This window comes from Miniopterus natalensis, chromosome 8, assembly GCF_054644295.1.
Source record: "Miniopterus natalensis isolate mMinNat1 chromosome 8, mMinNat1.hap1, whole genome shotgun sequence".
Lineage (NCBI taxonomy): Eukaryota > Metazoa > Chordata > Mammalia > Chiroptera > Miniopteridae > Miniopterus > Miniopterus natalensis.
The window spans coordinates 13,605,857-13,630,601 of record NC_142088.1 but is presented as its reverse complement, the minus strand read 5'-3'; the positions used below and the strand labels follow the sequence as shown (position 1 = coordinate 13,630,601).

The following is a 24,745-nucleotide window of genomic DNA, read 5'->3' as shown; positions in this document are numbered from 1 at the left end:
TGGTTGCATCTTCTGCCCTTAACTAGCTGAGTCCTGGATGCACTTATTGTGTGCATGGATGTGATCCAACAAGAAACCGTGTAAGTGTCTCAGCTGGAGAGCTGGAAATGAACCTTCCTGCAAAAATTGTATGGGTTGATATATGCAGTGCGCTATGTGATTCATTGTTAATCAGGCAGCATATTTGTGTGACTAAAGAAACATTTGATAGAATTCAGTGGCTCGGGTCAGCCCCTTTCATAAATGCTTAAAAGGAGGAAGGGATATACTGGGTGGGAATTTCTCAGGGAGGAATAAATATTTGTCTTATTTCAGGTTCCTTCCTATTTGACTTAAACTAATTACCATAAATTTTTAAAAATGCTAAGTAGTATAGTCCATATATTATTGAAATTAGATGCATAGTAACTCTGGCCAGCTTCCTAATTCATTACTTTTTAATTACCATGTCTTTAAAAGATGTGTCTTTGCATACACACACAAACACATTTCTTGACTGTTAGGAAAAATGATTTGCACAGAAATCTCACACCTAAATTTGTATTATAATTTCTCAATCTCTATACATTCTTAGCAAAATCCTGCTACTAGCCCTGTGAGTGGAATCAAACCAGGGTGTTTGGCAAGTGAATCCTTGCAAGGTTGAGGTTGTAGTACCCTAGGAGAGCTCCTTGTTTACCTTTTGCCTGTGTGGAGGCTGGAAAGGGATCCTTTTTAATCATAATGACCACATCTTTACCTGAAGTTAGAGTTAGGAAATAAGGGACATAATATTTCCATAATGCTCAGAAATTTTGCGTAAGATGTTAAAAGTGTGAGTTATAACCAGGTGATAATGTGTTTGGTAGAAACTTAACTGAGTATCAATAGTACATGGACTTCTAGAAGGTAATGACATTTGTTAATTGAATCTAGATTCATTCCTTAGCCTCTTTCTGCTTAGTGAACAAGCGCATTTGAATCTGTAGGAACTCATTCAGGAGAATGATTTCTTAATGTGATAACTCTCTCTTGTAGAGGAAAGAAGTTCGAGAAGAGGCATATTGAAGTGTTCACTGACCTCAGCAGCCCATTCAGCAAAGATCAGCTGGACACTATAATTCATAACTTGAGGAAATCCAGTATCTCCCTGCAGTTCTTGTAAGACTTCAAGAATAATACTTGTAGACAAATCCTGTGCTCTCACACGTAGTGGGTGGGCCCCATTATAGAGCCCTTGGTTTCCAGGAGTCTTTGTTCTGCTCTGACTTGGAATCTGTCAGATGACTGACCTCAGCAAATGTTCACTGATTACTTTCTATGTTCCAGGAACTCTTCTGAGTTTTGGTGACAAGGGGATGAAAATCACAATGAAACATAGGAATTTAGCTTAGTAGCAGATTGTTTGTTCACTGTTCTTAGTCTCAAAGAATTGAGGAATTAAAGGAATTTTTTGAGGATATTCAGTTTATCCCCTGCCTACTTAGAGGACTTTTCCCAAACAATGACCAGATTGATGGAGTCTTTTCTTAAACAGCCCTAGAGAACTGCCTTACAGTAGATGTTTTTGGGGTAGAGGTAAATGTCAACTTGGGAATCATTGTAAACATATATAAGTGCTTATTTTTAACTTTTTTTCAGATCTAAAGGATACACCCACATATATAGAATGTAATTGACTTGTATGTATATAGAGATGAGGTATACAAATAGAGGGGGGAAATACATTTTACAGTTTGTTGAGAGAGAATCCCTCCCCAGTAACTTGAATTTCCCCTCCAGGCACTTCCTTTCTTCTGTGAAAGTTCTTTTGACTACACTCATCCTTCCTGCTGTGTCTGAAACCTATTTTTTCTTGTCCTATTTTTGGTGAAAGCAGAGTAATAGTATAGGATGTTGAATTATTGGGCTTCTGGGGACACTCATTTTTCAGACTGAGAGCTATACTAAGAAGCCTCCAGCTCAGAGTGGTGAGCCTTTGGCTTTAAAATGCCTGCCGTGGGGAATTAAGCACCTCTCTTGCGTGTATGTACCTCTTAGAACTGCTGAGGGGCATCTCCTGTTGGTAGAAAAATAGTTCAGAATAACCCATCATACTGATACTTGTTAAAATGGTACTTCACAGAAATTAAGTGCTTTTAAAGTGACACTTCTCTTATGGAGTTGAGGTTTTTTCAACATTTCAAAAGCCCAGCTCTGCTCCTCTTCCCTGTTCATAATCTCAGGATGCCTTTGCATGGCTAAAGCATACTGCACCTTTATTTATTTTTATTTTTCCTTTTTATTGAATTTGTTGGGGTGACACTGGTCAAGAAAAGTATACAGATTTCAGGTGCACAATTCCACAACACATCATCTTTACACTGTATTGTGTGTTCACCCCAAGTCAAGTCTCTTTCCATCACCATTTATCCCTCCTATACCCTTCTCCTCCCCCAAGCATTCACCACACTGTTGTTTGTGGCCATGAGTTTTTTCTCTTTTTTTCTCAATCCCTCTCCCCTAACCTAGCTCCCCAGTGTCCCCCCGACAGCTGTCAGCCTGCTCTCTCTGTCTATGAGTCTGTCTCTGTTTTGCTTGTTAGTTCATTTTGTTCACTAGAGTCCACATATGAGTGAAATCATATGGTACTTATCTTTCTCTGACTTATTTTGTATGAGCAATACTGTAAAGCATGCTGAAGAGGGAAACAAACAGCCTTTTCTTCTACTTGCTTGCTATTTGACCAGTTGTGTGGGGTTTTTTTGGTGGTGGTGGTGGTGGGAAGTAATATGCTTTCTTCCTGTGCTACAAACCTCCAGCATACAAAGTAGAGTTTTGGTTTTATTGTTTGGTGCGTCCTGTGTATGTTTGGTTATTCTAGGTGGACTAAAAAAATACTGGCAGGTCAAAGAAGCATCGTGTTCTGAGCAGAACTGTTCCTTGGACCTAGTTTTTAGATTCTCCTAATGACTACTGAGGAGGTTTATTTCTGGGTTAGTGCAGGGTAGAAAGAACTGTTATTGTAATTTCTTCTTCCTGAATAACTCCCTGACTCTTCATTTTCATGTCATTCTTCCCTTTTTTCTGCCTGATGTTATGGAAACGGCAGTAGTCTGATGCAAATTCTACGTTCCACACCCTGCTCCCTGGAAGCTCTTTATCTGATAGGTAATACAGGATATGCAAATATGTTGTGCTAATTGTACACAGAAAAATAAAAACAGGAAGCCCTATTTTAATTATAGCAAATAAAACTATAGAGAAGTCATCTTAAAAATAACCATCCACGAAGGGTGACCCACAGGTAATGTTTAGTGAACTGAAAAGATTATTGAATTCAGTTGTTTAGGTTTCCAGGGGCAAAGTAAGGTGATATGCTACATAGAATGTTACCCTTTCAATCACATGACTAAGTCTTTGTTCCATCACTTACTAGCTGTGTGGCTTTCGTCAAATTATTTCATTTCTGTAGCTTCAGTTTCTTTTCAGAAAATAAGAGGTAGAAATCTCTACCTAATATATAAGGGTAAAATGAGCTTGTTCACATGAAAGCATTTGTAAAGTGCCATATAGAATATTATAAAATGTTTTCAGTTGATTTAATTTTCTATTTGTGTATTGATTATTGAATCCCAATCTAGTTTTAGTCTCTTTTCAGCCAAACCACTGGACTGAAACACAAGAACAAAATTGATTTTCCTTATTTCTAGCAATTACTTGATTTTTGTATAGGAATGCTCTATAATATTAATGATAACATTATTTGAGTTTTAAGTATTTTGTACACATCCTCTAATCTTTAATAACCTTGAGGGATCATTAATTAATAGGTATTTATTTATTTATTTATGTCTGCCTAGATGGTCACCCAGCCTTTTTCTAGGTAACATTTCTTCTTAAACTTTAGCCTAGTGGGAATGAGGGCTGACATCTTCTAGATCTGCTCCTCAGGCTCCAGTGATTCCTGTTGGTTGGTTTTTAATTTGAGAGTAGAGTGTTAAACACTCAGTTGCTCTTTGGTAGTAGAGTTGGGTCATGTGAGCCTGAATGTGTTCAGCTGGGAAAGCCAGTCTGAGGAAGTGAAGCCAGCTTGAAAGCAAATGAAGACTAAATATGGAGATAGAGAGCGAGAGGGTCAGATAACCTGCACAGTGTTTGAGACTAATCATCCTGAGGCCGTGTACAACTCTGCCTTTTCAATTATTTGGTTATGTAAGCCAATAAACTTCCTGTTTTTACCAAATTAAAGAGGCTTCGGCTACTGGAAACTGAGAGCCCCAGGTGGGTAGCTCAGTTGGTTAGAGCATTGTCCCAATGTGCCAAGGTTGCAGGTTCAGTCCCCTGTCATGAATACATGAATGGGTGGAACAACAAATCAGTATTTCTCTCTCTCTTTCTCTCTCTCTAAAATCAGTAAATAATAATAAAATTTAAAAACAATGATAGAATATTGGCTAAGAGATAGTGCCATTTGGCAGATGAGAAATTTAAAGCTCAGAGAAGTTGACTGACATGCCCATTTTCTCATAGCTAGTGAGATAGTCACAGGATTGGAACCCAGTTTATTACCTGGCTTCAGAGCTTATCTTCTTAACTACTGCTGATCTTTTCCTGATAGTTTGCCTTTCCCAATTGGCAAGGAAGATGGAACTGGGGACAGAGGAGATGGCAACTTTCCCTTGGACAACCACGGGCCCTCCTTTCCTTTAAAAGGAATTACTGAGCAGCAAAAGGAAGGTATCCGGATGGTGAAAAGGGTGATGATGTCTTTAGAAGGTGAAGATGGGCTGGATGAAGTTTATTCTTTCAGGTGAGAAGTGAAAACCTTGGTTACAATTTTCAGTTGTACCTATATAAATTTCTCTCTTGATCAGAGGGCTTCCTAATGTTTTTCTTTTTCTGGGCCACTCTTGACTAAGCAGTTATTCTTTAATAAATATTCTGATTTTCATTAAAGAAATGGTACATTAGTCCCTAATATACTGGAAATTTAAACTCCAGGTAATGTCACAGGATTCTCTTTAGCTCTTTCTAGATATGTTTTTCATCTGTACTGAGGGGATCAATCATAGTCTAGACTGTATGCTTTGAATGTGTTTGGTCATTAATTCCTTTGTTCCTTATTTTAGTAAATACCACAGATTCCAAATATCTCCTGTCATCTGTTGTGTTTGATTGGAGGCCAGATAAAAGTAGAATTGATCTGGACTTATGTTCAAATGAAGTAACACTTTACATTGTGTTTGCTACCCCTCAAGTTTCTTCCTCCCTCCCCAGTAAGAAACCTAGAGTTTTCTATCTGCTTTGCCTTAAGACTAAAATACGGACTTCGAAGTTCCTTTATCCCCTGGAGAGTATTTAACTCTCTCCATTATTTGCAGATACATGTGCCTTTTATTTACAAAAATTGGAATTAAATAAGAATTGTAAAGTTGTGAGCAAGGATGTTATAAGATGGTGTCCACCTCATGATATCCTAGAGAGGGGTTCTTATTCCCAAGTTTTTGGTTTTCAGGGAGTTTGGGGAACCCTTTATATTGTGTGGGAACTCATTTATTAATGTGCTTTTTATCATATCCTCAAAATGTCCTTGGTCCTGAAAAAAAATGTTAAGAACAACTGGCTGAGTTGAAAGAAAAGATTGAGGAGGGGGAGATAGAGATGTTCATTTTCACCTGTCACTAAGCCAACTCAGTTGTACCTGGCTTTCTTCCAACTTGTGATTGTCACATTCCTCTGTCTCCTGCTGTTCCCCTCTTTATGATCAACAACAGTTCACTTCTCATTCTAGAAAACTAATCGCATCATTTCAACACAATTAACATCTTAAAATTGTTCCTTTTTTTTTTTTTTTTTTTTAAGCGAGAGTCTGAGACAACTGTGTGCCTTTAAGAAAATTGAGAGGACTTCCATGCCCTGGCCCTGTCAACTGACCATTGGCTCCAATTTGTCTATAAAGATTTTGGCTTATAAATCAGTAAGTGGTTGGTACACATTTTTTTAAAGAAATGTTACCTGGCAGACAAATATGCTTACATAAGGAACTGACAATTCATGTGAGTTTTCAGTGCCATAATTACTGCTTCTCTGAATGCTCTCCCTGTTTGTATCATCTCTATCTTTCTTTTAGGGAAAGGCATACTAGAAGAGGAAACTTTATGAATTACCTCTAATGGAGATGGATTCCCTCCTCTTTCTTTCTCTCCATTGATGATTAATTGTTAATCACGAGCTCCAGGCCTACCTTTTTCTGGAATGCATTAAGTTGTATCATTGTAGTATCATAGCAGAAATACAGGATATACATCAGTTAAGAAGTTAGAGTTTTGAAAACTCAGTTATACCTGGTTCCGTCATTAATGATCTGATAGTAACAGTATCTATGAAGTATGAAATCGTGTTGACTTGGTATGAAATTGCCTTTTGTAATATGTGTATGTTTGTACTTAATAGCATACTTTCCAAAATGAGTTGCTTTTGCTAATTATTTGTTGAAATTCCAGTTAGAGTATGCGTCTCTGATTCTTGCCTCCACACAACCTTCTCTGCCTTTTTTATTTCAATGTACCAAATAATTATATAAAAACATTTAAATATACAAAATATACAAAAACATGTTTTTATATATTCAAGCATTTTTTTGTATATTCAGGGACTTAATTCCAAAACACAATTCAAATCCATGAAATCTTTGCAAGTACTTCTTTGTTTCTTTTTTCTTTTTCAGGTATTGGTTTTGGGTGTATAGCTTAGTGGTTAGACAATCATATACTTTACATAGAGTTCGCCTCGATATTTCCAGTACCCTAACTGGCACCATACATAGGTATCACAATATTATTAACTATATCTCCTATGCTTTACTTACTTCCCCATGACTATTTTGTAACTTCCAATTTGTGCTTCTTTCACCCAGTGCTCCAACCCCCCCTCCTGTCTGGCAATCACTAGTTTTCTCTCTTTATCTATGCGTCTGTTTCAGTTTTGCTTGTTCGTTTATTTTGTTCTTTAGATTCCACATATAAGTGAAATCAGATGGTATTTGTCTTTCTCTGACTGACTTATTTCAGTGAGCATAGTACACTCTAGGTCTAGCCATGCTGTTGCAAATGGTAAGATTTCATTCTTTTTTATGACTAATATTCCATTGTGTAATGTACTACAGGTTTGTTATCCACTCATCTGTTGATGGGCACTTGGGTTGCTTCCATAACTTGGCAATTGTAAATAACACTACAATGAACATAGGGGTGCATCTCTTCTTTGAATTAGTGTTTTGGGTTTCTTCAGATAAATCCTCCAGAAGTGGAATCACTTCTGGGTCATAAGGCAGGTCCACTTTTAATCTTATGAGGAAGCTCCATACTATTTTCCACAGTGGCTGTACCAGTCGGCATCCCCACAAATAGTGCACGAGGGTTCCCTTTTCTCCACATCCTCTCTAATACTGTCATTTGTGGGTTTATTGAGGATAGTCAAACTGACAAGTGTGAAGTGATATCTACTTGTGGTTTTAATTTGCATTTCCCTGACAATTAGTGATGTTGAGCATCTTTTCATATGTCTGTTTGCCATCTGTATGTCCTCTTTGGAGAAGTGTCTGTTCAGATCCTCTGCCCATTTTTTAATTTGATTGTTTGTTTTATTGGTGTTGAGTAGTATGAGTTCTTTATAAATTTTGGATATTAACCCCTTATCAGATGTATCACTGGAGAATATGTTCTCCTATTTAGTGGGTTTTCTCTTCATTTTTTTGCTAGTTTCCTTTGCTGTGTAAAACCTTTTAAGTTTGATGTAGTCCCATTTGTTTATTTTTTCTTTTGTTTCCTTTGCCTGAGGAGATGCATCAGAAAAAATATTGCTACCAGAAATGTCTGAGATTTTATTGCTTATGTTTTCTTCTAGGATTTTTATGGTTTTATAACTTACATTTAAGTCTTTAATCCATTTTGAGTTTATTCTTGTGTTTGGTGTAAGGAGGTGGTATTGTTTCATTTTTTTGCATCTATTTGTCCAATTTTCCCAGCACCATTTATTGTATAGACTGTCTTTACCCCATTGTATGTTTCACCTCTTTTGTCAAATTGACCACATAGACGTGAGTTTATTTCTGAGCTCTCTGTTCTGTTCCGTTGATATATATATATATATATATATGTTTTTATGCCAGTACCATGATGTTTTGATTACTATAGAATTGCATTATAGTTTGATATCAGGTAGTGTGTTCCCCCAACTTTGTTCTTCTTTCTCAAGGTTTCTGAGGCTATTTGGGGTTTTTTGTGGTTCCATATAAATATTTGGATTGTTTGTTCTAGTTCAGCAAAATATGCCATTGGTATTTTGACAGGGATTGACTTGAATCTATAGATTGCTTTGGGTGGTATGGACATTTTAATGATGTTAATTCTTCCTGTCCATGAACATGGTATATGCCTCCATTTATTTGTATCTTTTTTTATTTCTTTCTTCAGTGCCTTGCAGTTTCTGAGTACAGGTCTTTTACCTCCTTGATTAAATTTATTCCTAGGTATTTTCTTTTGTTGCTGTTGGAAATGGGGTTGTTTTCGTAGTTTTCCTCTCTGATAGTTCATTATTGGTGTATAAAAATGCAACTGATTTTTGAATATTAATTTTGTATTCTGCTACTTTACTGAATTCATTTATCAGTTCTAGTATTTTTTTTGGTACAATCCTTAGGGTTCTCTATACAGTATCATGTCATCTGCACATAATGAGAACTTTACTTCTTCCTTTCCAATTTGCCTTTTATTTCTTCCCTTTCTCTGATTGCTGTGGCTAGGACTTCCAGTACTAGGTTGAATTAGAGTGGTGAAAGCGGACATCCCTGTCTTGTTCCTGATCTCAAGGGAAACACTTCCAGTTTTTGCCTCTCAGGTGTGATGTTGTCTGTGGGTTTGTCATATATGGCCTTTATTATGTTGAGATTTTGCAGGCACTTCATTATTTCTCGTTCCATCAAGGCCTGGAATAGTGTTCCTGGGAATTGACAAAAGTCTCCGCCCTTTATTTTTTCTATTTTTTTTTCTTCTTTCAAATTTTCTTACTGATTTCTGACTACTGATAGACTTCTCTCCCTCTCTTTATGAAAACTGTGGTAACAAGATGTATGGTCCTCTTTTATTAGGTGGTCTGAGGGTTTATATAGAAAGTGTTTGAATATACACAAACATTAATATTTATCTGTGGATTACCCTGGGGGAAAGAATAAGTGTAGAAAGAATTATGAAATAAACTAAAATTTCCACAGTAAACGAGAGCAAACAAAACAGTGCAGCTAGATGAATTGTTCTGGATGTTTTTCTGTAAAGTAGAGAGCATATCAGATTTTCACCTTTTGTCAGTTGGAATCCTAACTTTCTCTGTTTTCTATTTATCTATTTATTTATTTGAAATAAGATTCTACAGGAGAAAGTTAAAAAGTCTTGGACAGTTGTGGATGCAAGAACCCTAAGAAAGGAAGACATACAAAAGGAAACCGTTTATTGCTTGAATGACGATGATGAAACTGAAGTTCCAAAAGAAGATACTATTCAAGGTATGCTAGTAAGAGTTTCCACTTTTGCCTAAAAGAAATGTTCTTCAAGGTGATATGAGGCAGGCTGGAATTCGTATTATTATTATTTGTCTAGAGATATTTCTCAGTTCTAGAGACAGCTCTTTGAGGGGATCACGGACATAGCTACTTTAGCTCATCTGTTGGGTGCGAGGCAGCACGGTTCCCAGGAGTGCACTTGGGTATTCCATTCCTTGAGCCTAAAAGTCTAACATGACAGGACTTAATACTTGGCTTTGTTTTAAAGTTTGAAACTTACTAGCTAGGAAAATGCTTATATCAGTGTGACCAAAGGAAGTTTTTTTATATACTCTATTTTATTTTTTATTTCCACGGTGATCATTTTCCTGAGTGCCAATTTTAGGTTATTTTTAAGTGCCAGATATACTCCTTCAAGTAACTTAGGAGATAAGAAAAATGATTTGTGTGTTGGATTGCTTTATGTTTACTAGGCTCTTTACAGTTGTCCTTTTTACGTTATACTCATTTGATCTGTGTAGCATGCCTAGATGACATCTCTACCCAGGGTGCTTAGACACTAGCTGAGAGTGTCTTAGTGTTCAGAAGCTGAGACTAGAAGATAAAAAATGATGTTTTAAGTTAGAAACCAGGGTCTTTATATAGATTTCTTGCCAGACTATGTGCCGCACAGCATAGTTTTAGTTCACAAGCCTTAAAAGAGTGCCTTTCACCTGTGGCGTGGTATTATGGTGTTTTTGGATATTTGTTTATGTTATAGGGGTGATGGGAGAAATGTGTAAAGGTGGTGGTGGCGGTTCTGGTTCTTTCTTCTGATGGATTATGTGTAGAATGTGATTAGCATTCTTTAATTCCATGCAGTAGTATAGTGCACTTAAGATCATGAATTTTGGAGTCAGACCAGGTTAGAATTATGGCTCCATCACTTGTGAATCGTTTAATCCTAGTGTAATGACCCGCCCACAGTAGGAAGAATAGTTTGATGAAAGGTGTAAGACTGGGAGAGTAGAGGGGCCTCCTCAGGGATTTCAGGTAGTTGGGTTGGTGTATTGGGCACATATAGATTAGTATGGGAGGGTAGTATCTCATAGATTATCTGTATTTTCTATTTTAATCTTTACAACAACCTAATGAAGCAGGCACTCTTGTTACTTTCATTTTATAGGTAAGGGAATTGTGGCTGAAATACTTTCATTAGTATATTCAAAGTCATACAGCTAGCAACTAGAAGAACTTGAACTCAGGGCTGTCGTCCGTCAGAGTCTGTGTAGTTACATGCTGTTCTGAGTTGGGAAGGGCTTTGAATGATAGGCTGAAGAGTTTATCCTTAATTTTCAAAGCAACATGGAGTCATTTATAGTTTTGAGGAGCAGGGTGTCATTGGGTTGTGTTTTAGGAAGATTAATATGATAGCTGGGTGTAGGATAGATTGGAAGGAGAAGAGACTAGAGTTGAGGGTGCCAGTTCTTTTGGTTGCAAGCAAAAAAAGCAGCTCTGAGTATCTTAGGCAAAAGGGAAATTTATTGATTGAGGAATGGAGATGGAATAGTTAAAAATGGTTTGAGTTCAAAGAGCATAGACGTGCAATTTTTCTCTCTTAAACCTTTTGCAGTTACTCACACATCCCCTTTGCCTGACTGTCACTCTCTACCCCCTAATGTGCAGAGTTCTCTTTCTTAGACAGAGGGACTAGTACGTGTGGGCAAAGGAATACGGTCATAGGTTGTAGTCTATTCTATACTTTTTGCCATGTACAAAAGTTAGAATTATTGATTTACCCTTTAGATAGATGAACTAAAAACTCAGGACAGTTTTCATTAGAATTTTCAAGTTGCTATTAAACAATTCAAATAAGAAGATGTCTGATGACAGAAGAGTTAGAAAAAACATTTGGTTTCGATACCACTCTTAATCATGTGCCATACATTTCCCTGTTAACTTTGTTGGAATTTAAAAAAGAAAGCATATATAAAAGTAGAATTTTTTTTTAAAATTAAATACATGATATCAACAAATTAACAGGAACAAAGAAATAGGGGACCACTGACTCTGTCTGAAACACACAGGTTTCTTTGTTTCTTGGTGCAAAGGTGCATGTACTTTTCCTTTTACCCAAAGCCATGATCCTTGGGTTTTGATGACCCTTCTCTCCACAACATGGGTAAGGCTGTGTATTGAAAGGGTGTGACCTTCCGTAGAGCAGGGGCCCTGTGACAGAGTGGGAGTTGCTTTATAAGAAACCAAGAGCCTATATTTATATAAGTAACCTAAGTAATTGAAAAAAATAGTCCAATCCCAGAAATAAAATACATTTAAATGTAGAAAAATATTTAGCCTACCAATTGAATGTTTCTAAAAAGAAGAGTTTTGGCTTCTTCCATGGGGCACTTGTGTGTCTCCAGTATACATTTTTGAGAACATTTTGTTTTGAGAATTTCCTGTGGGCATTTCTCTCTGTGGTTCTCCAGGCTCCTGAATAAATGTGTTCCTGTTGTTATGTTTACAAATCATGATTGTACTCTAGTCAACATGGTTTATCTTTAGAGAATAACTAGTTCGTTACATTTGCTGTATCCTTTCCTCTAGGCTGGATAATCACTAAGGTAACCAGATAGCAGAATGTGTACTTTAAAATATAATTAGATTTTAATTGGCTCTGTACTGTATGTGTTTGTGTGTCTGCTGCCTCTTGTCCCCATTCATCACAAGGGGCAGAAGTTTGGTTTAGGGAACAGTATGTGGAGGCTTGACCAGGAGGGTGCGTGTAGTTAACATGTGCGGAGGACTGATTTAGCTGGTAGAAAGGAGGCTCCCTGTGCTCACCAGGTGCCTTCCTGTTCCCCAGGGTTCCGCTACGGGAGCGACATCATCCCTTTCTCCAGAGTGGACCAGGAGCAGATGGAGTACAAGTCAGAAGGGAAGTGCTTCTCCGTCCTGGGGTTTTGTAGAGCTTCTCAGGTACAGCGCTGTAATTGTGAACAAAATAAGGAACTTTCTCTTGTTATTGTCTGAGATGGTGCGATTTTGATTGGTCCTTTTATTTATAATATGTTTATTTCACTTAGTTTTTCTAAAATGTAGTCTGGGAGTTAGTGTCACTGTCCTTTTTTTTTTTTTTTTGAAGAGAAAGAGCAAGATGTAGAAAAGTCAGAAGAACAAATTCAATTAAAAGTCACCTTTCAGCTTTGTCAGTCATAGCTCATAGGAACCTTAAACAGTATCTAGTTCTTTGTTGTTGTATTGCTTTGTCAAAACTGTTATGTATAACAGAGTCTTTTACAGGTTTGGAGGTCCAGGTGGGTTGAATGACCACAGACCTCTTAGAGTATCATTGATTTATGCCATTCACCACTCATTTCAGTGCCCAGCAGAGAGGTTTAAGACGTGAAACTTGTTCATATGTCATATGTTTTTTAGATACCAATGCAGAGATACACAAAATAGACACAGTGGGAAATGCAGTAATTCACTGAAGGCCATGGGAGATACCATATACTGTCCTAGAGAGGGTTATTAAGGATTCCCGGAGATCTTAGATGAAGTTATTTGTGAGGTGGGGCAACCAAAGAGAATCAGTAAGTATAAAATGTATCTTCAGGCTCTGTAGGGATGAAAAGATTTTTGTTGATTCTAAATGCACTCAATTGAGGATTATAATAAAAATAAATATTACCCAATATACTGGGTTTGCACTTCTTCATGTTGCTTAAGCAGATAGTCCCTGTGTAACTCAGTGTTAGACTAGTCCAGTGAGGTTGGGGAGAATGTTTTTAATTATATGCTCAAGCTGTTAGATACATATTTAAGACTCATAAGCTGAAAATTGGTAGGATTTACTTAAAGTCAATGAGATTTTAATGGTGAGAATAAATACTTTTTGGAAGTTGAGAGTCTCTAACAATTTTCTAACAAATTACACTAAATATGCCTGTTTCAAAATTAAATTACTCACTTTGACAGGTATGTAAACTTAAAATTTATGGTTATTAATGGCAGTGCTTCTGAGTCTTTGCAGTGAAACAGAACCTTTAATCAGACCTGTTTATAGAAGCTGGCCTGTTGGGAAGGGGGTCTTCCTAATTCCAGACAGGCAGAAAAGACCTATTCAGACACCTGCAGGTGTAATTCAGAACTCAGAAAATTGAAATCACCTGTGCCTGGCTGGGAGTGGGGCCTATAGAGTTGAATGGCAAAGCAAGAAGGAGTGAGCTGAACAAAAAGTACGTTTTCCATGTTTTAAATTTTTTTAATGAGTTTATTGGGGTGACATTGATTAATAAAATTATATAGGTTTCAGGTGTACAGATCTATAATGCATCATCTGTATATTGTAGTGTGTGTTCACCACCCCAAGTCAAGTCCCTTCCATCACCATTTACCCTCTTCTACCTCCTTCCTCCACCCCCCTTTCCCGCCGGGAATCACTATACTGTTGTCTGTGTCTTTAATTTTTTTTTTAGGTTTTTGTGTGTGTGTGTTTGCTTAATTCCTTCACCTTTTAAAAAGATTTTTATTAACTTGAAATTAACTTTTAAGTCATGAATTATTTTTCTAAATCAACGTTTTGTTTTTAAGCTCTAAATTATTTTTATTTTAAGTACAATCTCAGACAGGTACAATGAAAATAATCATAATAGCTACCGTTTATTGAGTGATTATAATATTCCAGTCAATATACTGAGCATTTTATATAAATTCCCATTTAATTCTTTTATGACACTCTTAGGTAGGTACCATGATACCTATTTTATACATTAGGAAATTAAGCTTCAGAGCTGTTAAATAACTAGTCCAAGGCTACCTAGCTAGAAGGTGGTAGGGGTGGGTTTTGAACCAGGTCTCACTGACTTCAAAGCCTATGCCATTGATCAGTTGTGATCTGCCCACCAGATGAACAGCCTCATTTTTGAACAGTCTAATTTTTACATACCCACTTTCATGTATTGTCTTAACAAATGCATACACATCATGTTAAGAGCAAGGTGTTTTCCATATCAACTAAGACAAAGTAATAAGCATGCACCTTGTAGCAGATGAGTAATTATCTTTAATAAAATCACATAGTTTTTCAAACTCCCTTAAAGTGAGGGAAACTAACATTTCTGGATTGAATTGATGTGAAACTTCTCATTTTATAAAATGGTATTTGGGGTTTGGGGTATTTTTTTCTGTTTTTGAAATGTGAATTACTTTTTAAAATTTCAAGAGTCCTTTCAATTTGTCTTTCTCTAAGTTCTCAGTGTTCTGGTATCTAATTATAGGATGGGTAAGAATTTAGCCAGAACTTCCCCCAAATGCCTGGCTATCTTTTGAAAAGCCATTTAGGTGCCTTAAGAAGAGCTATCATTAAGTCTTCTTTAATCAATCAAGAACTATTACAAATTCTGATAGGAGGGCAAATCTATATAAATGTTACAAACTAAAAATATAGGATTATTCTCATATTTCTTTAAATAATGGTTCTCAAGTGGGGAATGGAAATGGAGATGGAGGGTATTTGAATTACATGGGCCTCAACCCACACTTTTGAGACTTAGTCTTAGCTACTGTTTCTATGAAAGTGCTCATAATTTCTTGGCTTTAGAGACGGGAGGACAAAAAAAACCAAAAACATTGTAGAAGCATTGCCACGTACAGTATATGCATGTTCTTATAAATGAGCCTCAGGCTCAAGATCACACAGATCAGAGAGAAGTTGATCTTGTTCAGTAGGTGCAGGTGGTTATGATTTTGGGATCTCTTCAATGTTCATTTTCTGACCTTTGACCTCTCTGATACTGTGATAGATGAGTAACTTAAAGGGGGAAAAAGGACACATGGTATTCATTTTTGCTTTAGTTACCCTTCCTCTAGTCCTGCCCTACTATTTAGTTCTTTGTTCTGGTCTCTTTGCAGTTCACCATTGCTCTTAGGATGAAGTCCAAACCACTTAATTTTGCTGATAAGAGACTTTGTGACTGATAGTTGCTAATGTTGATAATCTAATTTCCCCTTTCCCCTTGCACTGTGGCACTGTACTACTCCAGAAGCAGTTCCCAAATGTACTTGTGTTTTTTTTATGTCACTGTAGACTTACACTATTATCTCTGCTCAGGACACTTACGCCCAGACTTTTTATCTTAGTTCCTACACATCCTTTAAATCTTAACTTAGGTGTCACCATTTGCAGAAGCTTTCCCTGACCCCTCGTGATCAAAGTAGATGCCCTTCTCATGTGCTCTTGTAACACCAAACTATAGTTCAGTATGATAAGATTGTACTCTTGAGTTCTTGTAGTGCTGTATGTGTGTTAGAACTGCACTGGAGTTCATTTAGTATTTATCTAAGCTCCTCAGGACAATCTGTATGCTGTTCAGAACAATGTTTGATGCTCATTAGGTGCTCAGATATTTAGTGTTGAATTGAACCTCAAGTAATATGTTTCTAGTACCTGTGAATGTTTTTCAGAACATGTAAGAACATTTTGAATAGGATTTCTTAGTAACATGTGCATTATGGTTTTATGTGTTACTTATTTTGGATCAAAGTCAATTCTTTCCTCTTGTAGGTCCACAGGAAATATTTTATGGGAAATCAAGTTCTAAAAGTCTTTGCAGCAAAAGATGATGAGGTGAGTTGACAGTGGGTCTTTGAGGTAGTGCCACAGAATTGAATTGTCATTTTAAGTGAGCTGTTTGGGACGTTTATAGTTTAAAGTGACATTAATTATTGCAACAGCAGTGGGGAAATTCATTGTCCTTTAACTCTGAAAATGAAGAAATGATTAATGAATTTGTCATGGCATGAGCACAAGGCCTAAGGACAAAGTCCTGCAATCGGACAGCAGGTAAGTGTTAAAAACAAAAACATTTGAACACATGCCTTTAGTGTGGGGATCTCATGGTTTGGGAAAATTGGGGTCAGGTTGACATTTTCATTGTCATGGGCATTGACCATTTAGTGCTCGCTCTAGCATCCTGGAGATGAGCTTCAATGACTCACTAGATTACTTCTGTCACTGAGAAGTTTGTCTTTTCCAATCCCTCCCTCTCTGCACTCTTTTCCTACCTTCCTGAGAGATTCTGTTTTCAGGCTGGTTTCTGCCTGGCTAACCACCCGTGACTCTTGCATCCTACACTCACACTCTCTGTAAATATTTTCTGTGTAGCCTCTAAGTCACAGAACTTACTTCCTTGGAGATGTTTATCTAAACTGGAAGATTAGAATCTAATGTCTTTTTGAGACTACCAGAGCTGGCCTCCAATCCTGGAAGTATTTGCGTTTAAAATTACTAAACTGCACGTGGAAGGCTTGTTTGGGGTGAGGGCGCGGCGATGGTATCGGGGGATCTAGTCCTCTTAACCCTCTTTTTATCGGCACTTCTGAAGGGTGGCTGGCTACAGATCTGTGAATGGATGTGCCAGTGTTCTATCAGAACAGTTACAGTTAGGAGAAGGAAACACTTGGCTACCACTCTGTACCACTCAAACTCATTAGAGCGCACCAGGCGTGTGTGAATCCTCCATTTGAAAATCCTAGTTCACGGGCTTCTCCTGAATCAGATCCTGTTGGTAATCATGCAGTTCCGGTACATAGTCAACGCATCTGAACTGCACTTCTAACTTCTGTTCAAGTTTTAACTCCTCACTTTCCCTTTAGGCAAGGAAAATTCTGATCACTTCATGTGACTGCTGGGTATACAGTGAAGAATATCAAATCACAAAACTGTCGTTACCTCAGCTTGCTAGGGCAGCCTCATGGCTGGTCCAGTTCACATCCAGCCTCATACAGGCTCTGTAGATCACCAGGTCACTTTGAGTTCACTCGAGAAAAAAAAATTATCTACCAATGGGAAAGGGCTACGTTTTGGTGTCAGTTCTTGATGTCATAGTTAAAGAATAATATTAACTAATGGGAGCTTAGAGAAGCAGAGGAGTAAGAAAACTATGTCATATGAGTACTTCCAGTAAAAGATTGCATGGGGAAGACTTGTGTAGGAAGGTAGGGGAGTAGGAGGGATGACAGACATAATGCCTTCTTCATACATCTAGAGAATTATTATATGAAATAGAAATTAAACTATGCTTCCTCCCAGAGGGTAAATTGGAACCAACAGTTGGTGGTTTTGTTCAAGATGAATTATTTTGTCAATAAGGGTTACTATGTGCAAATGGATTGGTTTCTTGTGAGGTGGTCAGATCTGCACTCCCACTAGTTCCCCGGCAAAGTCTTTACTACCACCACTCAGATTTGGGGAGGAAATTCCTTCATGATGTGGGTTGTTAAACTAGATGAGTACTGTTGTTTTTCAACTCAAATACTCTATGAGTATTTGAAAATTCTGTGAAAAATTCCTTTTAAAAAATGTTTTCTCTGGTGATTAGCATATAATTATTTTATCGTATGGAGTATCTACACTTTTTTGTGCTGATTTGCACTGTGTGTGGAAGAAAAGAGGAGGAGAGAAAGGAAAGGAAATGGGGTTCCGATTAGGTTTCCCACAGGTGTAGTATTGTGTTACAATGTAGCAGTCATTCAGTACCCCATTCCTCCTTACTTTAAATATCCCAGTTGGTCCTGTCAAAGACATCCAAACAAAAGCTTGCAAACAAATTGCAAGTAGTCTCTTCCTCAGACCCCTATTGTGCTTCTCTGGCCTCTCTTATGGGACATTATTTGGTACATATCTCACGTCTGCTAGTAAAGAGTGTAGTAAGTAGCTCAGTGAGATCAGGAACTTATCTTTGTTTTCTTACAGGCCCTAAGACAGTGCCTAGCAAAGAGTAGGCACTAAGTAAATACTCCTTGAATTGAACTGAAACGGTAATGCATCTGTAATGAAATCTGTAGAGGATTTTGAAGATGGTATCGAGGTCATAGGTTTTTAGAGGAGGACATGGGAATATGCAGAGATAACTTCCATAGGGTTAGCCATAATACTGAGAAAAGTACAGACAAGGTGTTTAGGGAGTTATTGAGAGGGAGAGAGCTGGCTGAAGCAAATCTGAAATGGAGAGGGTATCAGTTTACTGAGCCTTGAAAATGGATCGAAAGCTAGAGAGCCAGAGGTTTGGAGAGGGCATTCTAACTAAAAAGAAATTGTATGAATAAAAAGTTGGAGGGGAAGTACAAGACCTTCAGGAATAATGGTCAGCTCACTGTGGCTGGAACAGAGGAATTGTTGGAGGTTTTTATGGGAGTGACATGACCATGAGTGACTTCAGAGGATAATTTCAGTAAGACACTGAGGTCAGTAGCTGGATTAGATTGAGGAATAATTGTGTTCTAAGCAGTGACAACAGCAAGATGATTTTGTGGAATTTAGAGGTAAAAGGGAAGAAAGATACAGATAGTAATTTATGGAGAGAGGGGACAAAGAAAGATTTTGTTTAGGAAGGCTGACTGGAGTTTATTAAGAGGGCGAGGGTATGGCCCGGCCGGGCGTGGCTCAGCGGTTGAGCATCGACCTAGGATCCAGGCGATCAGGGTTCGATTCCCGGTCAGGGCACATGCCCGGGTTGCGGGCTCGATCCCCAGTCAGGGGTGTGCAGGAGGCAGCCGATCAGTGACTCTTTCATCATTGATGTTTCTAGCTCTCTCTCCCTCTCCTTTCCTCTCTCTGAAATCAATAAAGACATATAAAAAAATTAAAAAATAAACAAATAAAAATAAAAGAAAAAAGAGGGCGAGGGTATGAATTCAGAGGGTAAGGAAGACTGAAGGGATAAGAGGAACAGGATAACGAAGCAGATTTCCAGAAGAGGTGTAGTAAACGTTATCAAATGCCAGTGGCTACAGTGTCTCCTTGAAGTAGGTTGAGGAGCCCTTTTTAGAAAATGTGAAATAGGAAGAAAGTAGAACACAGTGTTAGGGGTATGAGGCTCTGTTGTGAAAAGTCTCCTGTGTTGCATATGTGTTAATGCTGCGTCTTTCTTACTAGGCAGCAGCGGTGGCCCTTTCCTCACTGATTCATGCTTTGGATGAATTAGCCATGGTGGCCATAGTTCGCTACATTTATGACAAAAGAGCTAACCCCCAAGTTGGCGTGGCTTTTCCTCACATCAAGGACACCTATGAGGTATAACCCAGAGGGCTTTTATTCATGTTTTTTCCCTTCAGTTTCTTTATTTTAAACAGTGCTTCTCAATGATTAATGTGCGTGGGAATTGCTTGGGGGGCTTGTTAAAGTGAAGATTCTGATTCTGGAAGTGTCAGAGGGGCCTGGGATTCTGCATTTCTCACAAACGCCCAAGTAATGTCGCTGTTGCTGGCCTGTGAACTACACTTTCATTTGCAATGAAAGAACATAAATTAATATAAACATGTAAAGGACCATCTTATCAATTAGGAAAGGTTAAGCATGAGCCTCTGTTTGCCCAGCCCAGTGGCCTCCTGGTTCGCATCCTTTTTGATGTCTCAGAACCTAATGGGAAGAGATTACTTCTGTTTTTTACAACAGCCCTTACTATGGATCACTACCCATTTACTATGGTTAAAGGTTGAGGCTGTGATTTTGTTGTGATCCTTGTGTATTTCAGTTTTTTTAGGGCTCTCCTATTTAAAATATAAGTCTTTATTCTTACCATTTCCTGTTTCTCAAAGAACTTACTGGGGCAGAACTGAAAAAGAGCAAATAACTTGGCTTGCCCATCTGCCTTCCCGTCACCCTCTCTTCTCATTTGTTGTGTTGGTCATGCATTTTGCAGGTAGTCTTTGATAGTCTTTCTTTGAAGCATGTCTTTCATGTTTAATATTCTCTGTACTCTTTGCAGCTGTGTACAGGTAATAACGGAAATCAAAACACTTTACTTGCCATGTACCAGCATTGGGTCGTCTGATTTTCGAAGTCCTTTTGGTTTTTGTGCCACTTTCACAGTGTTGGGACCAGTTTTATATTTTTTCATTAATTCGGTTGTTTTTGCTTTTACCTCCTTTCTTTCTCATCAGTGTTTAGTGTATGTGCAGCTGCCTTTCATGGAAGACTTGAGGCAATACCTGTTTTCATCCTTGAAAAATAATAAGAAATGCACTCCCACGGGTGAGTGTATCTCCATTTTGCTCACTAATTGGCTCTGAATGCAAACTGTTCTTGGGAAATCACCTGTCTGCAACCATTGGCTGGGGCCAAGGTTCCACAGGGTGGAATTAGTCCGATCCAAGTCACATCATACACAGTAATGATGAAGGTGGTTCATCATGTGTTTTTCCAGTAGCAGGGATAAGTTTGCCCCAAACTGTCGGAGCACTCTCAAGGTTCCTGCTTCTGAGTTAGGGCTTGTATCTAGGAAGCAGCTTGCTAGAAATGGATGTACGTTCTCTAGTTGTGAGCACAAGGTTTGCCCTCTGCTGGAGTTGACATGTAGTATTAAACCTGAGACTTTAGTGCCCTACATAAAATATATTGAAATGTGATAGTGCTGGCGATTACCTTTTCTCTTTGCCCTTTCTTTGAAGTTCACAGTAACAGTCTAAGTTGCAGTGTTCCTCATTTCCAGGAGTTTAAGCTTGATGAGGAAAGGTCTTTATTAAGCATCTGCTGCAAATGTCAGGATGCACACAGAATGATCTCACAGGCGCAGATCCTGTCTTCCAGAGAGCTCACAGTTTAGGACAGTTGTAATAAAATATAATGGTGGGCCCAGTGTAGAGAACATACCACAAAGGACACAAAACGATGAGTAGATGTTTTAGTTCACAAGTTTGCACCTGTGTCAGTGTAGGATTAGGGAATTTTGAGGTGAGTCTCAAAGCTGGGTTCTCTCTGTATGTTTCTTTGGTTAGATGGTTGGGAGAAGTGTGCTATAGAAAAGCCAAGAAACAAATGGGCTTCTGGGGCTTGTGTCTTTACCAGCTAGAAATGAGTGCCTCTGCATCATGGTGGAGCTAGACATGGACTGTAATGTGCAGAAGCTGCCTGTGTAGTCTATCCCTACCTCTTAATAATTTCAAACTGTAAATGAGCAGAATGTTGAGAAATTATGGACAATGCACCATTCACTCAGGACCTAAAACATTAAATATCTGTCTGTTGATTTACTTTCTGTGAGTTGACATATTTTTGTTTGCGTTTTCTCCATTGGAAAAATGTATTATTAAAACTGTTTGGCACATTTCCCAAGTTGGCATTCATGTAGGGGTGTGCAGTGCTCGAGTGATCCAGCCTGATACTAGCTTGTAATGGCAAATGAAAATCACTGAATGTTCACATACAGGTACCACCTACTCTGTTGCCAGGTGGATCCTGTAGTAGTCAGCTTAAATGGTGATGGCTGTGCCAGTGCCTGAAGCCTCCCCGAGAAAACCCAAAAATGGGATAGAAAGGTTGTGTGATAAATATCTGCATGCTCTTCCATTCTGTAGGAGCTATTGAAAAGGGAAATTTGTGAAGGTGGCAAATAGAAGCATAATGGACGTTTTAGGAACCACTTATACTTTTCTACCTTTTGCCTAGTGACTGTGGATGAGCCAAAAGTAGCACCTCAGCGTTTAAGAGCTGAACTGTGTGTATGAATCAGCAGAATGAGAGTGACACATGGTGGTTTAAGTAGAAACATTTCTGGGAGAGTTGCCTTTCATCTACATTGCTTTGGGCCTTGTCATTTTTGTTGACCAGGTAGATTTTTATTGAGGAGCACTTGCTTTCTGTTAGGTATTAGGAGAGACGTAAAGAAAAGGAAGTCATGCTTTTGCTCTTAGGGATCTTTAGTGTTTGAGTAAGACATGTTCACAGGTGTGCATATGTGCAGAAGTGTGCTTAGTGCCATGAGGTTTGTGAGAGGAAAGGGTTCATTCTGCCTTCGGGGCGGGGGGGTGAAGGAATCTGCTCACTCTGGTCCAGTGGTCTTCCTGTTAAGTTATGTTCTGATACAAGTTATATTAAACCCTTATAAAGTTAATGCTTCATTACCAAAGGGGGTTTCTTTTTCTTTTTTAAATGTTTTTTCCTTTAACTAATTACTAGTATCTTTTTAATATTATTTCATTGAACTCTGAATATTTTGAATATGCCCAGTTGGGTTTTGTGTGGCTGTGGTGCACTCTCTGGAACAAACTCTTCCCTTTGACATGATACTCCACTGTCCAAAGCTCACTGAATGGAGCTGGAAAGGACTGAGGAGACCAGCTACTCTAAGTAACTCCTTTTTACAAGTAAGGAAACCCTGGCTGAGATAAGTGATTTGCATACCTAGAGACTATTTTTGGCAGAGCTGTGGCTGTTATTGTATAAATAGCATTGAGAGGAAAGCCTTTGTTTTAGGGGAAAACAGTGGAAGTAGTCACTTTTGCTTTCCGCTATTTTGTTTATCCTGGTCTTAGAGGCACAGCTGAGTGCTGTTGATGCTCTGATCGACTCCATGAGCTTGGTGAAGAAAAATGAAGAGGAGGACACCATTGAAGACTTATTTCCAACCACCAAAATCCCAAATCCTCAATTTCAGAGATTATTTCAGGTGAGAAAGGCAAGATGAACCAATCATGTTTTTTTAAATGAAAGTACCAAGTGAAAAATTAGGGTAATTGACTGGTCACAAACAAATGGTTTTGTCCTCTGAGGGTCTCAGTTGCTCTGTCTGTTTAATGGCAGAATGTCCCCTTCTTTCCATTAAAAGAGAAAAATACTCTGAGCTTTCAGAAAGAAAGAAGCCAAGTTGGATGCTATTTAATTTCTTTTCTGGAAAAAGGCTGTTGTTTTTTCAGGAGGGCTCAGTAAAAAGCAGATTCTCCCTTTATGCTTTTTCCAGGCTTTTCTACTCCTTCTGTACCTGGTAGTAGAGTTTTATGAACTGTATAATCATCACTACTGGGGAGGAAGTGTTCCAGTGCACATTTGTCAGAAATGTCATAATTAAAGGTAACAGAGAGGTGAGGTAGAGGTTATAGTATGAAATTATTAAAGAGTAACTAAAATACAGGAAAATATAAAATAGGCATTTCTGAGTCTTCGGCCAAAGGAATTGGAAGGTGGAGATTGGATTAAGGGGAACTGGGGAGGTTGACAAGAGAGCTGACTTATGCTGAGGAAGGGGAGGAACAGGCCAGGGCTGAAGAGGAAGGAATATTCCAGTCCTGGATTAACTCGGTGACAGCAGGACGGGACACAGGCTTCTCTGAACCCCCCAAACTGAAAAAAAATCATAAGCAGCTTTATCAGGTAAACTTTTCCCCCAGAGCAGTGGAGGGCCTATTTTTGAGGGATAGAGGGCTGTGATGGAGAGACCATTGACTGCTCCTCTTGAGCCACTTCTCAAAGTATCCTAACTAGCTCAGGTCCACATTTAGTGCCGTTGTGATTTTGAGGGATCTTCTACGCAAGAGAAAATGTGTTGTTTTGCTGCTTATAATTCCTTTAAGTAGTGGAGGAAGGGGGATAACTTTTGTTTTAAAATTAGAAATATGAAGCTTAACATGTAAAGGCCCAACTCAGTGAATGCTTTAGTATTTTGAGTGTAATCAAGTATAAATAGTTGTGTAAAAGTCAGCAGTGTTGGGTGTTTGATTACTGCTTACATCTTTAAGGGCTTTCTGCGCTGTTTTAGGTATGCTAATGACCTGAGGGAGGGCACTGTGAATTAAGAATTATGCACGAGAAGGTTGGGGGTAGATTCACAGGGTTTGGGATCATGTCAGTTTCCCCTTTTGCTTCACATTAAATAGGCCTGATGTTATGGATGCTCAAGGGAAAGTCAAGTAATTAGGAAAGAGGAAAATACAAGTCAATGAAACAAATGAATATGCTATGGAGAAGGAAGACTTGTGGTTGGTATCTGAAACAAGGGAGCAGCACTTGAAATTTGTAGAGGAAATTGGTACTTAATTCCTACCTCAAAGTTTTCTGAATTTGTAGGGTGTTGAATCTTGGAGGATATTTACTGTTTAAGCCAATGTATTTTTTATTTCTTAGAGTGGAGACTTCCAGCTTCCATTTCTGCAGGGTAGGAAAATAGTTCATGAGGTGGTAGAAATCATATACCTATGGTAGGAAACAGTATTTTGAAATTGCAAGAGCTTATCACCTCTCTGGTTTTTCTTCAGAATTACTAATGTACATGTTGTTTAAAGATGGGAATGGTAGGAATGCCAATCTAACCTTGGAACTGATTCTATAGCAATTCAAGGAGAATGTCAGTGAATTGAGAGTTTATCTTTTTCATTCTTAATGGTATCCTCTCCCTTTGCTTGCGTTTTTGTACTCCTTTCAGAGTATTTGCTTTTCTGTGTAGATGTCAGTACTGCCAAGGCCTAGCTTAG

General features: G+C 38.3%; 1 protein-coding gene across 1 annotated transcript in view; it reads left to right on the top strand.

Moving 5' to 3' along the window:
- Positions 1-24,745, top strand: part of XRCC5 (X-ray repair cross complementing 5) — a 76,787-nt gene that overhangs the window by 6,636 nt on the left and 45,406 nt on the right. Inside the window, exons 4-13 of the mRNA XM_087819603.1 lie at positions 32-80; positions 1,018-1,140; positions 4,580-4,771; positions 5,824-5,938; positions 9,382-9,520; positions 12,363-12,475; positions 16,065-16,127; positions 19,437-19,574; positions 20,444-20,534; positions 22,814-22,947. Coding sequence (XP_087675729.1) covers positions 32-80; positions 1,018-1,140; positions 4,580-4,771; positions 5,824-5,938; positions 9,382-9,520; positions 12,363-12,475; positions 16,065-16,127; positions 19,437-19,574; positions 20,444-20,534; positions 22,814-22,947 — 1,157 coding nt within the window. The remainder of the gene's footprint in view (positions 1-31; positions 81-1,017; positions 1,141-4,579; positions 4,772-5,823; positions 5,939-9,381; positions 9,521-12,362; positions 12,476-16,064; positions 16,128-19,436; positions 19,575-20,443; positions 20,535-22,813; positions 22,948-24,745) is intronic.